This window comes from Asterias amurensis, chromosome 7 (assembly GCF_032118995.1).
Source record: "Asterias amurensis chromosome 7, ASM3211899v1".
Classification (NCBI taxonomy): domain Eukaryota; kingdom Metazoa; phylum Echinodermata; class Asteroidea; order Forcipulatida; family Asteriidae; genus Asterias; species Asterias amurensis.
The window spans coordinates 12,577,977-12,591,620 of NC_092654.1; the positions used below are offsets into that span (position 1 = coordinate 12,577,977).

At 37.5% G+C, this 13,644-nt stretch overlaps 1 protein-coding gene across 2 annotated transcripts in view; it reads left to right on the forward strand.

Annotated features, from left to right (window-relative positions):
- LOC139939645 (uncharacterized) overlaps positions 1-9,194 on the forward strand; it is a 29,381-nt gene extending 20,187 nt beyond the window's left edge. The window contains exons 23-25 of one of the 2 annotated variants that reach the window (XM_071935689.1): positions 51-222; positions 2,942-3,154; positions 5,605-9,194. In XM_071935689.1, the coding sequence (XP_071791790.1) occupies positions 51-222; positions 2,942-3,154; positions 5,605-5,644 (425 nt within the window). In that variant the 3' untranslated portion in view covers positions 5,645-9,194. The remainder of the gene's footprint in view (positions 1-50; positions 223-2,941; positions 3,155-5,604) is intronic. The other variant, XM_071935690.1, reaches the window with a different exon arrangement.
- Positions 9,195-13,644: the final 4,450 nt, after the last annotated feature.

Below are 13,644 nucleotides of genomic sequence, written 5' to 3' on the forward strand. Positions count from 1 at the left end.
ATAAGTCTATTACTGTAATGATCTCAATTCGATGAATCTATATACTATAGATTTGACCAATCTGTGCGGGAGCAGCCCACCTACATGTGGGGATGGGTACAGCCTACAAGAAGTGAGACCAGACGATGGCACCTGTTATTACACCTGTGAATCCCTTTGTGTGACTGGGTACTGCAATCTGGGCTCCTGTATACACAACCCGCCCTATCCACCTCGGTGCAGGTTAGTCGAGATGTTTTCTGTCTAATGAAACAGGACTGGAATAACACGCAGGCCATAGCCTCCATTGCCCCTGGTGTGGCCTTGGTGCCCTTTTAAAAATAATGCCCATTGATTTTATAATTTTCCAATGGAAGTGTCCTTTACAAAATGAAAATGGCATTGCCCTTTCATAATGTCCAAAAGTGGGGGGGGGGGGGCAAGCTGAATCAAAGACCCCACCCTGGCCAGCCCTAAAATAGTTAGTGATGATGCAACTATCTACAGCAAGTTGTCAAGTACTTTTTGTTATTGAAATTATGGTGACAGATGGCCCACTTTATTTGAACCCAATCTAAAGAGCGTACTTTAGAGCGCTTGCTATCCAAACACAGAAATGACAGGTGTTCAAATGACCTTTTGCCTCCTTACTGAGGAGTCAATGGTTTTGAAATGATTTTTGTTTCACCTCTTTCTTTTTTTTAAGTGTGTTTATTTGTTATTTCTCTGGCACGAAAATATCAGTACAAACTTTTGAAATAAATACTTAAAGCCATTGGACCCTTTCGGTACAGAAAAAAAAAAAAAAAGGTTCACAGATTTACAAATAATTTACAGGGTTTACAGAAGGTAATGGTGAAAGACTTCTCTTGAAATATTAGTCCATGAAATGCTTTACTTTTTGAGAAAACGGTAAAACAATATAAATTCTCGTTAACGAGAATTACGGATTTGTTATAAACACATGTCATGACACGGCGAAACGCACGTAAACAGGAGTGGGTTTTCCCGTTATTTTCTCCCGACTCCGATGTCCGATTGAGCCTAAATTTCCACAGGATTGTTATTTTATATATAAGTTGTGATACACGAAGTGTGTGACTTGGACAATACTGTTTTATACCGAAAGTGTATAATGGCTTTAAAAGCAGTGGACACTTGATAGTTACTCAAAATAATTCTTATCATAAAACCTTTCTTGATAACGAGTAATGGGGAGAGGTTAATAGTATAAAACATTGTGAGAAACAGCTCCCTCTGAAGTGACATAGTTTTTGAGACAGAAGTTATTTTTCACGAATTTGATTTCGAGACCTTAGATTTAGAATTTGAGATCTCGAAATGAAGGATCTGAAAGCACACAACTTCGTGTGACCATGGTGCGACATGGGTGTTTTTTCTTTCATTAATATCTCGCAACTTTGACGACCGATTGATTTTAAATTTTCACAGGTTTGTTATTTTATGCCTATGTTGAGATACACCAACTGTGAAATCTTGTCTTTGACAATTACCAATAGTGTCCAGTGTCTTTAAGAGGAGATTTATACAAAACAAATGTATGGTAATGTACTGACAGTGCTTGAGTGTGTGTCATGAAGGCATCGGTTTCAGGGAAATATCAAAAATGTTACCAGGTCTGTCCCTTAAAGGCAGTGGACACTATTGGTAATTGTCCAAGACTAGCCTTCACAGTTGGTGTATCTCAACATATGCATATAATTAACTAACCTGTGAAAATTTGAGCTCAACGGTCATAAAAGTTGCGAGCTAATAGTGAAAGAAGAAAACACCCTTGTCACATGAAGTGTGTGCGTTTAGATGGTTGATTTCGAGACCTCAAGTTCTAAATCTGAGGTCTCGAAATTAAATTTGTGGAAAATTACTTCTATCTCAAAAACTATGTCACTTCAGAGGGAGCCGTTTCTCACAATGTTTTATACCATCAACCTCTCCCCATTACTCGTCACCAAGAAAGGTTTGATGCTAATAATTATTTTGAGTAATTACCAATAGTGTCCACTGCCTTTAACTTTATTTCTTTTTGTGTGTATAAGTAAATAAGTTTGTTTTCACCACATTTTGTATGCACTAGAAGACCGCTCGGACGTGACAAACGCTGGATGTTCAGGACTCGACGCCATAGACTTGTGGGATTCTGTTATTTACAATTGTTCACAAAGCAAACTATGTTGACCCTGACACCTGTATCAACATTTCACAAAAAACAAATAAGTACCTAACATTTTTTTCCCACTGCTTTGCAAGGCACTGATCGATTGGATTTCAGCCACAATTTTTGTCACTTATGAGACACACCATTTGTATACAATAATACAATAATAAGTATTACAACACAAACAGATTCTGATTGTTTCTATAAGTTTGTCTTAAAACTATTTTGAATAATACAAATGTCCCTTCATAAATACCTCAGACTATTCGCTATTCCTATGGATGGAGAGGGCGTCACGTGGGGGTGTTTAAACGGTTGATAATGACCAGCAAGCTGTTTATAACCAGTTGTTTTCGGATACTACGCGCTAGTCTTGGTGCAAGATGCGGGCACTGTCGGTGCATTTGCCACGCTGTGTGTGAAAGGAAAACAAGAACGTCTTGCACTAAGACTATACGCCCATGAGCGGATCCGGAAATGTCGTCTCGGTCATAAAAATGCAACACACGGACGTACAGAGCTCAAGCACGTCGGTAACGGATAAGTTTTACAAAGTTTCTTACTTTAATACGCCTTTTAACCAAGAATGGGAATGAAAGAGTAGTGATTTGTTCTTAAACGGCCGTTTAAAACCTTGCAGGGTCATTCCCGAGCTTTATCACAGGGCAACGACCTTGGCGGTTTTAAACGGCCATTTAATAAGTCGTCGCTACCCTTTTATTCACTTATTCAACCTTAACGCGACATAGCAGGTTTTAAAACATTGTCTTATAACTGTTTTAATAGATGTCCATCGGACACTAGCGGACCACAGTGTGAGCCAATCTTAGTCACTGATAGCGGAGGCGGCAAGGACAAGACGGAGAGCACCTTAAATATCGCCCTCATTGTTGGTTGCTCCGTGGGCGGAGGCTTCTTACTCATAGTGTTCCTCGGTGTGACTTCTCATTGTCTGAAACGGAAGAAGTCAGAGGGCGTGGTGACACGACATCAACAAAAGTAAGCAAAAATTTCAGGATTAAGGAATTATTCATTAGTGATGTTTGCAGCATTGCATGGGTGTTAAGAAAGATAAATATAAATAATAGTAAACTTGCTGGTACAACCATTATTAGTAAACTTCTTTTGAGGGAGTGTTGGCTCTGAAAGAAGCTGGTTTGGTCGTGACGTTTTAAACACTATACTCTACTGGTCTTCAGGAGAAAGGATTATTCTTGGGGTTTTTTTGGAGTGCAGTATTGATAATTTGTACATTTTATGAGGGAACTTTAAAGGAAGTCTTTTATGGGAAGGGCATGACCCTCTTATTCAAGGGTGTTTAAAACATTGGTAAGATTGAACAATGTATGAACAAATTTTACAAATTTGCACATAATAGACAGCTGTACATTTTTCTGCATATTAAAAATAAAATAAAAAACCTTTGCAGTATCTTCATGAAGTGCATGATTTTTTATTTTCTTCCATCGTGCCTTACTGGAAGTCCAGGACACGATTTCACAAAGAGTTGAAATTGATCATAAGTGCAAATCAATCATAATTGCTATGCAAAATGTGATGTCACAATACAAATTACTATGGTAATACTGACAACTCATCTTGAGATGAATCTTTGTGCTGTGTGAAATCAACTCCTCGGGCTCAGTTGCTTTTTCATAAACAAGTGATGTCACAGTACAGTACTTCTAGAAACTATAAGCTCAAGGGGAGCTTAAAGGGAAGGTACACGTTTGGGAATTGTCAAAGACCAGTCTTCTCACTTTGTGTATCCCATCATAACAATAAAATAACAAGCCTGTGAAAATTTGGGCTCAATTTGTCATCGAAGTTGCGAGAAAATGATGAAAGAAAAAACACCCATTTTGGACGAAATCGTGTGCTCTCAGATAAGAATAAAAGACTTCTAGCTAGAAGTCTTTTATATTTTAGTGAGAAATTACCTCTTTTTCAAAAACTACATTACTTCAGAGGGAGTCGTTTCCCACAATGTTTTATCCTAGCAACAGCTCTCCAATGCTTGTTACCACCTTTAAGTTAATATTTGTTTTGAGTAATTACCAAACGTGTACCTTCCCTTGAATACATATAGTTTCTAGAAGTAATGTCATAGGTACCATGGTCTGCCCTTCCAAAGGCCTTAAAGTAGACAATTTGTGAACAAAGAGAGAGAGAAGAAGGGAAAAAACCCAACGAACGGACAAACAGAGAGCAACAATTGTTTCTCAATCTGAAAATTATTACAAAGCGATATTAAAATTGAGCACAAAATCTCTAACAAAACTTAAACCTTTAGTTTGTTTATTAAAATAAGACCCTTGGATTTTATTTAAGTCAGTTATACATTTTGTTTGTTGAACACCAACATGTGTCAATAAAGCTATGCAGGGTGTGGGTGTGGACAGTAAGTAATACAAGAGAGAGTAAACACTTCTCTCCAAAGAGATTTACACATGTGTGTACCCGCAGGTTTGTGATAGTTTAAAGGCACTGGATACTATTGGTAATTGCTCAAAAATAATTGTTTGTATAAAAACTTACTTGTTAGCGATCAATGGAGAGATGTGATAGTATAAAACATTGTGAGTAACGGCTCCCTCTGAAGTACTGTTCTTCGAGAAAGAAGTTATGTCTCACTAAAATATTTGAATTTGTTTTCGAGACCTCAGAATTTGATTTGGAGGTCTCGAAATCAAGCATCTGAAAGCAAACAACTTCTTTAGACAAGGGTGTCTTTGATTATATCTCGCAACTTTCCACAGCTTTGTTATTTTGTGCATCTGTTGAGATACACCAAGTGAGAAGACTGGTCTATGAAAATTACCGAAGATGTCCAGTCTTTAAGCCTTATTAAAATTAGTGGCTAGGACTGCAACTGTTGTTAAGGGTGTTGTTAAGGACATCCTATACTTTACTGCATGTTGGTATGGCGATACAACCATAGCCGAAGCCGCCAATTGGACACAGCCTACCTGCTTAAAAGGGTGGTAGTTATTAATTAACTGTTTTGTTAAAGGGAAGGTATATGTTTGGTCAGCACTCTTAAATTCAATGCCAGTAAAAGGTTTTGTTAAGAGGCCTATAAGCAGCTTTTGATAGTATTAAGTATTTTGAGAATATCTCTTTGGTGTAATGTGGTTATGCAAAAAAGACAAAATATGTTTTTATGCATAAAATTTAAATTTGAGAAACATTACTGTCAGTAACGCTTCTCAAATTGTGTAGTCCTATTAGGGATTGTTCTACCTGTGTGTGAACATAATAATTATCTGCTTTGCGTCGATATCTCAAAAACGCGACCACCTTTTAAAATGAAATTTTTGCATGCTAGTTTCATTGTATATAGGCCTATATACACACCCAAAATATCCTTTGCCTTTAAAAAACAATTGTGCATCTTCCCTTTCAAAAATTAATTAACTTAAGAGGGTTTTTTCCCCTTCCAATTCCAGCAGTCACATCAACGCAGAGTTTAAAATGGAGGAGCAATAGTTGAGAAGAGTGGCTTGGGTTACCATGGCAGTGACAGCTGATAAAGTGAGGATGGAGATAATTTTTGCTAGTTGCTGAACAATGATTAAAAAAAGGAAAGGTTGGTCCTTGCTCTGTGGATTGGAAGCATTGCCTTAAAAGGCACTGGACACTATTGGTAATTACTAAAAATAATTATAAGCATAAAACCTTACTTGGTTACGAGTAATGGGGAGAGGTTGATATTATAAAACATTGTGAGAAACGTCTCCCACTGAAGTAACATAGTTTTTGTGAAAGAAGTAATTTTCCACAAATTTGATTTCGAGACCTCAGATTTAGATTTTGAGGTCTCGAAATCAAGCATCTGAAAGCACACAACTTCGTGTGATAAGGGTGTTTTTTCTTTCATTATTATCTCGCAACTTTGACAACCAAATGAGCTCAAATTTTCACAGGTTTATTGATTTATGCATATAATTGAGATACACTGAGTGAGAAGACTTATCTTTGACAATTACCAGTGTCCAGTGTCTTTAAACATTATGTTTCATTAGGAACAAACAAAGAACCGTTCTTAAATGATTTGTATAACACTGTTTGACACTATTGGTAATTACTAAAAATAATTGTGACCTTGTGACAAGCAATGGAAAGCTGTTGATAGAATAAAACATTGTGAAAACGGCTCCCTCTGAAGTAACAGATTTTTTCAAGAAAGAGGTAATTTCTCACTCAAACATTAAAAGACTTCAGGCCTGAGATCTTTTTAAGGCATCTGAAGGCACACAAATTTGTGGAACAATTAATGGTGTTTTTTACCGTCATCAATCTCTTGCAACTTCGATGACGGAGTCCACATTTTCACTGATTTTTTATTTATGTTTGGATACTCCAAGTGAGAATACTGGGCCCAATTTCATAGCGCTGCTTAACGGTAAGCAAATTTGCGTGCTTACTGTAGCAGAAACATTTGCTTAAACCTTAGCGTATTTCACAGGTTAGCAGAAAAATTGGGCGGCCATATTGCGTGTTTACCGTGGATTTGCATTGTTACGTCATTTATTTTTGTGCGGTAAGCACCTGAAGGTTAGCATGCCTTTTCATGTGCTTACGGTTAGCAGCGCTATGAAACAGAAATCGCACAGTAAGCAAAAACTCGGCCGCTAAGCAGCGCTATGAAATTGGGCCCTGGTCTTTGACAATTACCAAATGTGTCCAGTGCCTTTCAGAAGGGCAATCTACTCATCACAACAACATGACAGACTTACACGAGTTGAGAGACAGGCTAGCAACAACAAGAAGAGAATGGAGAAATATGCTCTTATTATGTACACTCTAATTTAAATTCACACCATTGAATGGCGCAGGTTGATGTTTTTCTGTGTTCAGTGCAACTGATTTGATTTTAAGATGTTAACTATTACTATTTTAGAATCAGATATCATGTAATAGACCAAAAGGTTTAAAGGGAAGGTACACGTTTGGTAATTTTTCAAAACAAATGTTAACTTAAAAACTGACTTTGTAACAAGCATTGGAGAGCTGTTGATAGTATAAACCATTGTGGGAAACGACTACCTCTGAAGTAATTTAGTTTTTGAGAAAGGTAATTTCTAACTAAAATAATAACAGACTTCTAGCTAGAAGTATTTTATTCCTATTTGAAGGCACACAAATTCGTCCAACAAGGGTGTTTTTTCTTTCATCATTTTCTCGCAAATTCGATGACCGATTGAGCCCAAATTTTCACAGGCTAGTTATTTTATGCACATGATGGGATACACCAAGTGAGAAGACTGGTCTTTGACAATTACCAAACGTGTACCTTCCTTTTAAATCCAGTAAATATAGTATGACATTTACATGTATATGCCTGTAATACAATTACCATTTTTATGGTTCAGTAATCCATCACTTCAGACTGACCATCCTTTGTCATCGCCAGTTACTCTTATTGGTTGGCAGCCACCCAACTGTTTAAAAGTTGTTAACTTTGATTGGCTATTATTTTTCCGCTATTTATGGATACGTTCCCTTAAAAGCAGTGAACACTATTGGTAATAACTCAAAATAATTATTAGCATAAAACCTTACTTGGTAACGAGTAATGGGGAGAGGTTGGTAGTATGAAACATTGTGAGAAACGGCTCCCTCTGAAGTGGAGTACTTTTCGAGAAAGAAGCAACTTTCCACAAATTTGATTTCGAGTGCTCAGATTTAGAATTTGAGGTCTCGAAATCAAGCATCTGAAAGCACACAACTTTGTGTGACAATAGTATTTTTTTCTTTCATTATTATCTCGCAACTTCAATGACCGATGGATGAGCTCAAATTTTCACAGGTTTGTTATGTTATGCATATGTTGAGATACAGCAAGTGAGAAGACTGGTCTTTGACAATTACCAATAGTGTCCATGGCTTTAATCCTTTGCTCCTCTTTTTGGTATAATTGGATATGTTTGTGTTTGTACCTTTTTATGCCGCTGAAGAAGGTCCAGTTTGGATCGAAAGTTATACAGCCCTACTTAGGTTATATACAAGTTACATGGATTTGTGTATAGGAACCGAAACATGGAAGTCCCAGTCAAGTTCAGAACCTTCAAGTGTGGAATTCTGTCACCAAAATGTGAATGATTAATCATTCCTGACATGTTATACCAAATTGTTTTTTGTACAAATTTGTAGTTTCTGGTTGCAGGATCCTATAGTATAGGAACCGAAACATGGAAGTCCCAGTCAAGTTCAGAACCTTCAAGTGTGGAATTCTTTCACCAAAATGTGAATGATTAATCATCCCTGACATGTTATACCAAATTGTTTTTTGTACAAATTTGTAGTTTCTGGTTGCAGGGTCCTATAGTATGAGTGACATTGAGAAGATCAATAAATATGATGTATTTCGTTTCCTGATGTATCAGTTGACATTTTACGGTATTTAAATATCAGTTTTAAAGATCCTGGACACTATTTGTAATTGTCAAAGACCAGTCTCCTCACTTTGTGTATCTCAACATAATGCATAAAATAACAAACCTGTGAAAATTTGAGCTCAATTGGTCGTCAAAGTTGCGAGATAAAAATGGAAGAAAAAACACTGTGTCACCGTTTCAGATGCTTGATTTCGAGACCTCAAACTCTAAATCTGAGGTCTCGAAATCAGATTTGAGGAACTTACAATTCTTTCTTGAAAACTATGTCACTTCAGAGGGAGCCGTTTCTTACAATGTTTTACTCTCCACCTTTCCCCATTACTCGTTACCAAGTAAAGTTTTGTGCTTATAATTATTTTGAGTAATTACCAATAGTGTCCACTGCCTTTAATTGGCAAAAATATAAATCAAACCCATGCGACACCCCAAAACGAAGCAGGCAGGGACGCTTAACACGTATTCCTTTTTTTACTTCGCCTTGGGCATTTGGACGGCAATCAAGAAGGTAATTGTATTGTTCAAGCAGTGATGCCTGCTGTGCCCCGCGCCTAAACTTATTACTTGTTTGTAGGCACTAGGCCTACATTTGATCACTGTTTAATTAATTGAGAGCGCATATTTGCAGACACGTCTGGGGGGGGGGGGAGGGGGACAGCGAGGGAATATAATCATTAACCAACGGAGACACGACGAAAATCTGCGAAATATAAATAAAGGTGACAAGATGATTGGAAATGAGCCGATTGTATAAATTGCATGATGGAAACGTTCCACCCGCATCGTTGACCAAACATTAACATAAATGTGTTAGTTAATAATTAGCCTCTATATACTCTAGGCATACTATTGCAACTTCACAAAACGTGTCCCGAAACGAAAACGTGCAAATACCACGTCTAAAAGGAGTTGTTGTTTTTTTGTGGGGGGGGGGGGGGGTAGACTTGATTAAGTCCCAATCCCATGCCATTGCCCAAAAAAACTTGTTTTATGATCCTCTGCATTTCCTAACCTGTTCCGCATGCGACCACAATTTTGACTGTGATTCGCGCACTGCATGATCCCTTGCACGCGTATCACACGCGGCGACCAATGCCACGCTCAACATGTCGGTGGGCAGTTAGGTTTCATAGATATAGAATTAAAATAACTAGATCGGCCGCGCGTACATACGCGCCATTGCCTGTGTAGAAAAAGTTTTTGTTCGTCATGGACGCAGTAAAAGTTTCACGTTCGAAAGGCGACGCGCGAAAATGAACACGGGAGATAGGCCTTTGACGCGCTAAATGTCACGTGCTGACGGCAAAAAGTCACGTGCTGACGGCAACGCACAGAAAATGTACACGGGAGATAGGCAATGGCAGCCCCCATGCCAAAACCCGCATATGAACGCGCGGCCGATCTTGTTATTCTGTTCTATACCTATGTTAGGTTTACGTGTATTAACGCTGCGTCGCCTAAATTGACACTTTACTGCATAACGCGCAGCATAGAGTTATTTTTAAAAACGTACAGAGAAATTGCCCACTAGTATGGCGCATTCAAGATTTTTTTGCTGATGACGTCAGGTGAAATGGGTCAATACGGATTGTTTGCTAGTTGGCGCGATATGCTATTATGGGGACCTCTCGCACGAGAACTTCGGGACTGGAATCAAGTCTAGGGGGGGGGGGGGCTTTTTGCGAGTGCTTGAGATTCTACATTCATGCTGTTATCATTGGACTTCAACTCCACACGTCTGTTTGAATGATATCATGTGAATGTGTATTTACGACGCAAACGCAGACTGTTTGTTTTCCCGCCCGTTTCTTGTTAAAAAGGCACCGGAAACCAGTGGTAATTGTCACAGACTAACATTCTCATTTTGTGTATCCCAACATAGGCTATGCATCAAATAACAAATCTGTGAAAATTTGGGGTCAATTGGTCATCAAAGTTGCAGGTGATTAATGAAAGACAACAGCACCATTGTTGAATAAATTTTCGTCATTTTCGTCCTGTCAGATGCCTATTATTATTAAAGGCTTCTATCTGAGTGAGAAAATACCTCTTTTCTCAAAAACTGTGTTACTCATTCAGAGTGAGTCGTTTCTCACAATGCTTTTACTCTGAACAGCTGCTCTCCATTGCTCGTTACTCTGAGAACGTTTTTACGCTCACAAATGTTTTGAGTATTTACCAATAATGTCCAGTGGTTTTAAAGGACCATCTCAACATTATACATTATTTTAATTTATGGAATTTGTCCTCTGTGGACTTTAATTGCATCTGTGTGATTTATTTGTCTGAAATTACTGATAAAGTTATTATTCAATCGAAAAGCAATACGTTTTATCATAGTAATTACGTGCACAATGGCTTCAACCTAATCTACAGGCGACAGATTTCCACTCGCTATCACACCACACATTTTCCGTGGAAGACGATGTTTTACCCGTGTTTTAGACCCTTTCTCCGGTGAGGGATGTTGAAGACACATAATTAGGGAAATCGGTGGGACAGCTAAGAGACCCATTGTCAAGACTACCAACCAGTATGTTTAGCTCCAAGGTTGGAACAAAATGCATGGTTTTCCAACGAACTATATTCTGCTTACCAATTTCTTACTACAACAACTTGAAACTGAGGGAAGCTGTACAAAATTTTGGGTTAAACACAATGTTAATATTTGAAGGAATTTCTTACTTTTAATTTTTAAGCAAGTTTTTTTTTTAAACACGTTATCACTAAATTCGCGTTATTATTATTTGCCCGAGGCCCAATCCGCGTGGGGGATTGAGAAGATCGCCCCGCGAAATTGTAATAAATTAGGAAAATGTTTTCTGCCATGTCCTAATACCCATTCGTACCGATCCAATTATCGACTGTTTGTTCGTTTGCTTAAAACTATTTGTGCCATATAAATAACATTTGGTGTCCGGCGTGTAATTATTGAAACAGCTGAAGTTTTGTCGTTGTTTTTACATGCCTTTTACATGTTGAGGGGTATTTTAAAGCCAATGAACACCTTTGGTAATTATCAAAGACCGGCATTCCCGCTTGGTGTGTTCCAAAATTATGCATAAAATAACAAGTCTGTGAAAATTTGGACTCACTTCGTATTCTATAAGTTGCAAGAAAATAATGTGAGAAAAACATCTTTGTGTGCTTTCAGATGCTTAAAATAAAATAAGAACTATACATGTACAAAGCTTGTTTTATCTGAAAGTTTATCAGAGGTTCACTTGAAAAAAATATCTTGATTATGATTGACACAGATAAAATAAAGTGAAGAAAGAAAACACAAATTATTGTTATTTCCTTGTTTTGATAATCGCGATGTCGTTGCCTGTCACCGACAAGTGTCACACTACTTTGATTAATATTTAACAGATTGGCATTTAACGATCCATCAATTGCGTGGCCGTGTTTACTTGTTTACTGTTACCATGGAACCTGTTGTGACCACAAAACACGGTATCCAGAATAAGAGATTGGTATTTTTAAGGGTTGTCCTCAAATGAACCCCCGTCTCTCTCCTTATCGGAGGCACCCTTTTCTTTCCGGACTTGTATGGCAGTCGGTCGACGCCCGTTGGCACAAAGGTGGCTGTCATGCAAAATAAATAACATTGTTTATTCTAAAGTAAAAAGCACACACCTTACAAAAGACAAACAAATGTTTCCGGATGTTGTAGTAGACTCATGTAGGCTGCACATTGTCCTAGGCACTTGACACTGTTGTCAGTTACTCAAAATAGTTTTAAAACTTGCTTAGTAACGAGTATGATGGAGTGCTGTTGATAGTACAAATCATTGTGAGAAACGGCTCCCTTTGATGTAACGACGTTTTTTTTAGAAAGAGGATTATTTCTCATTCAATCAGACGTCTTCAGGCCTGAAGCCATTTTAGGAATTTGAAAACACACAAATCTGTGCAACAAGGGTGTTTGTTCTTTAATTATTGTCTTGCAACTTCGAGACCAAAACTTGAGTCCATATTTTCACAGATTTGTTATTGTTGGAATACACCTAGTGAGAATATTGGTCTGAAGATGAAGAGAAAAATGTCTTTAAGAAAGAGGTAATTTCTCAGGCAAACTATTTTAATTTTATGAATATTTAGTTCTAAAAGAACCCGTTTTGCCGGGAACTTCGCCACAGTTTTGCTTTAAAGGCAGTGGACACTATTGGTAATTACTCAAAATAATTATTAGCATAAAAACTTTCTTGGTGACGAGTAATGGGGAGAGGTTGGTGGTATAAAACATTGTGAGAAACAGCTCCCTCTGAAGTGCCATAGTTTTCGAAAAAGAAGTAATTTTCCACGAATTTGATTTCGAGACCTTGAGTTTAGAACTTGAGATCTCGAAATCAACCATCTAAACGCACACAACTTCGTGTGATAAGGTTTTTTCTTCTTTTACTCTTATCTCGCAAGTTCAAAGACCGATTGAGCTCAGATTTTCACAGGTTTGTTATTGTTTATGCATATGTTGAGATACACCAACTGTAAAGGCTAGTCTTTGACAATTATTAATAGTGTCCACTGCCTTTAAGCTGAAAAAAAACTGATTACAGCAGAAAAGATTGCTTTACAACAATTATTTTCTGATGAGCCTTATAAACAGTGGCGTAACTAGACATTTTCATTTGGTGGGGCAAGTGGGGGCAAAGATTAAATTTGGGGGGGCCAAAGAAGTGCAAGATTAGTATTAAATATGTTAACTGATATATAGTTGATACACACCAATGCAGTTCTAAAACAGTCTATAGTCAGCATGTAACAAAAGATTGCGAAAACAACAAAATCTTAGAGAACATGTCATTTTGTATAAGATAAAACTTTTTGACTGTATAAAAGGATTAAATTACCAACTGTGGTCAACAAGTACCAATTTAGAGTTGTACACGGTATTCTCAACTAGGCTTTGTGGGTGTGTAAATACCCAAAACATAATAATATTAGGCCAAGTAAAAATAGAAAAATAGAAATGTTTAGCGTCCCCGCCCGCTTCCTTTTTACAGGACACCTCTTTTTTTTCTTAAGTTTTTTATGCACATTTTTTTTCTTTTTTTTTTTGAAAAAGGGTTATTTTAAATGATCTCAGCA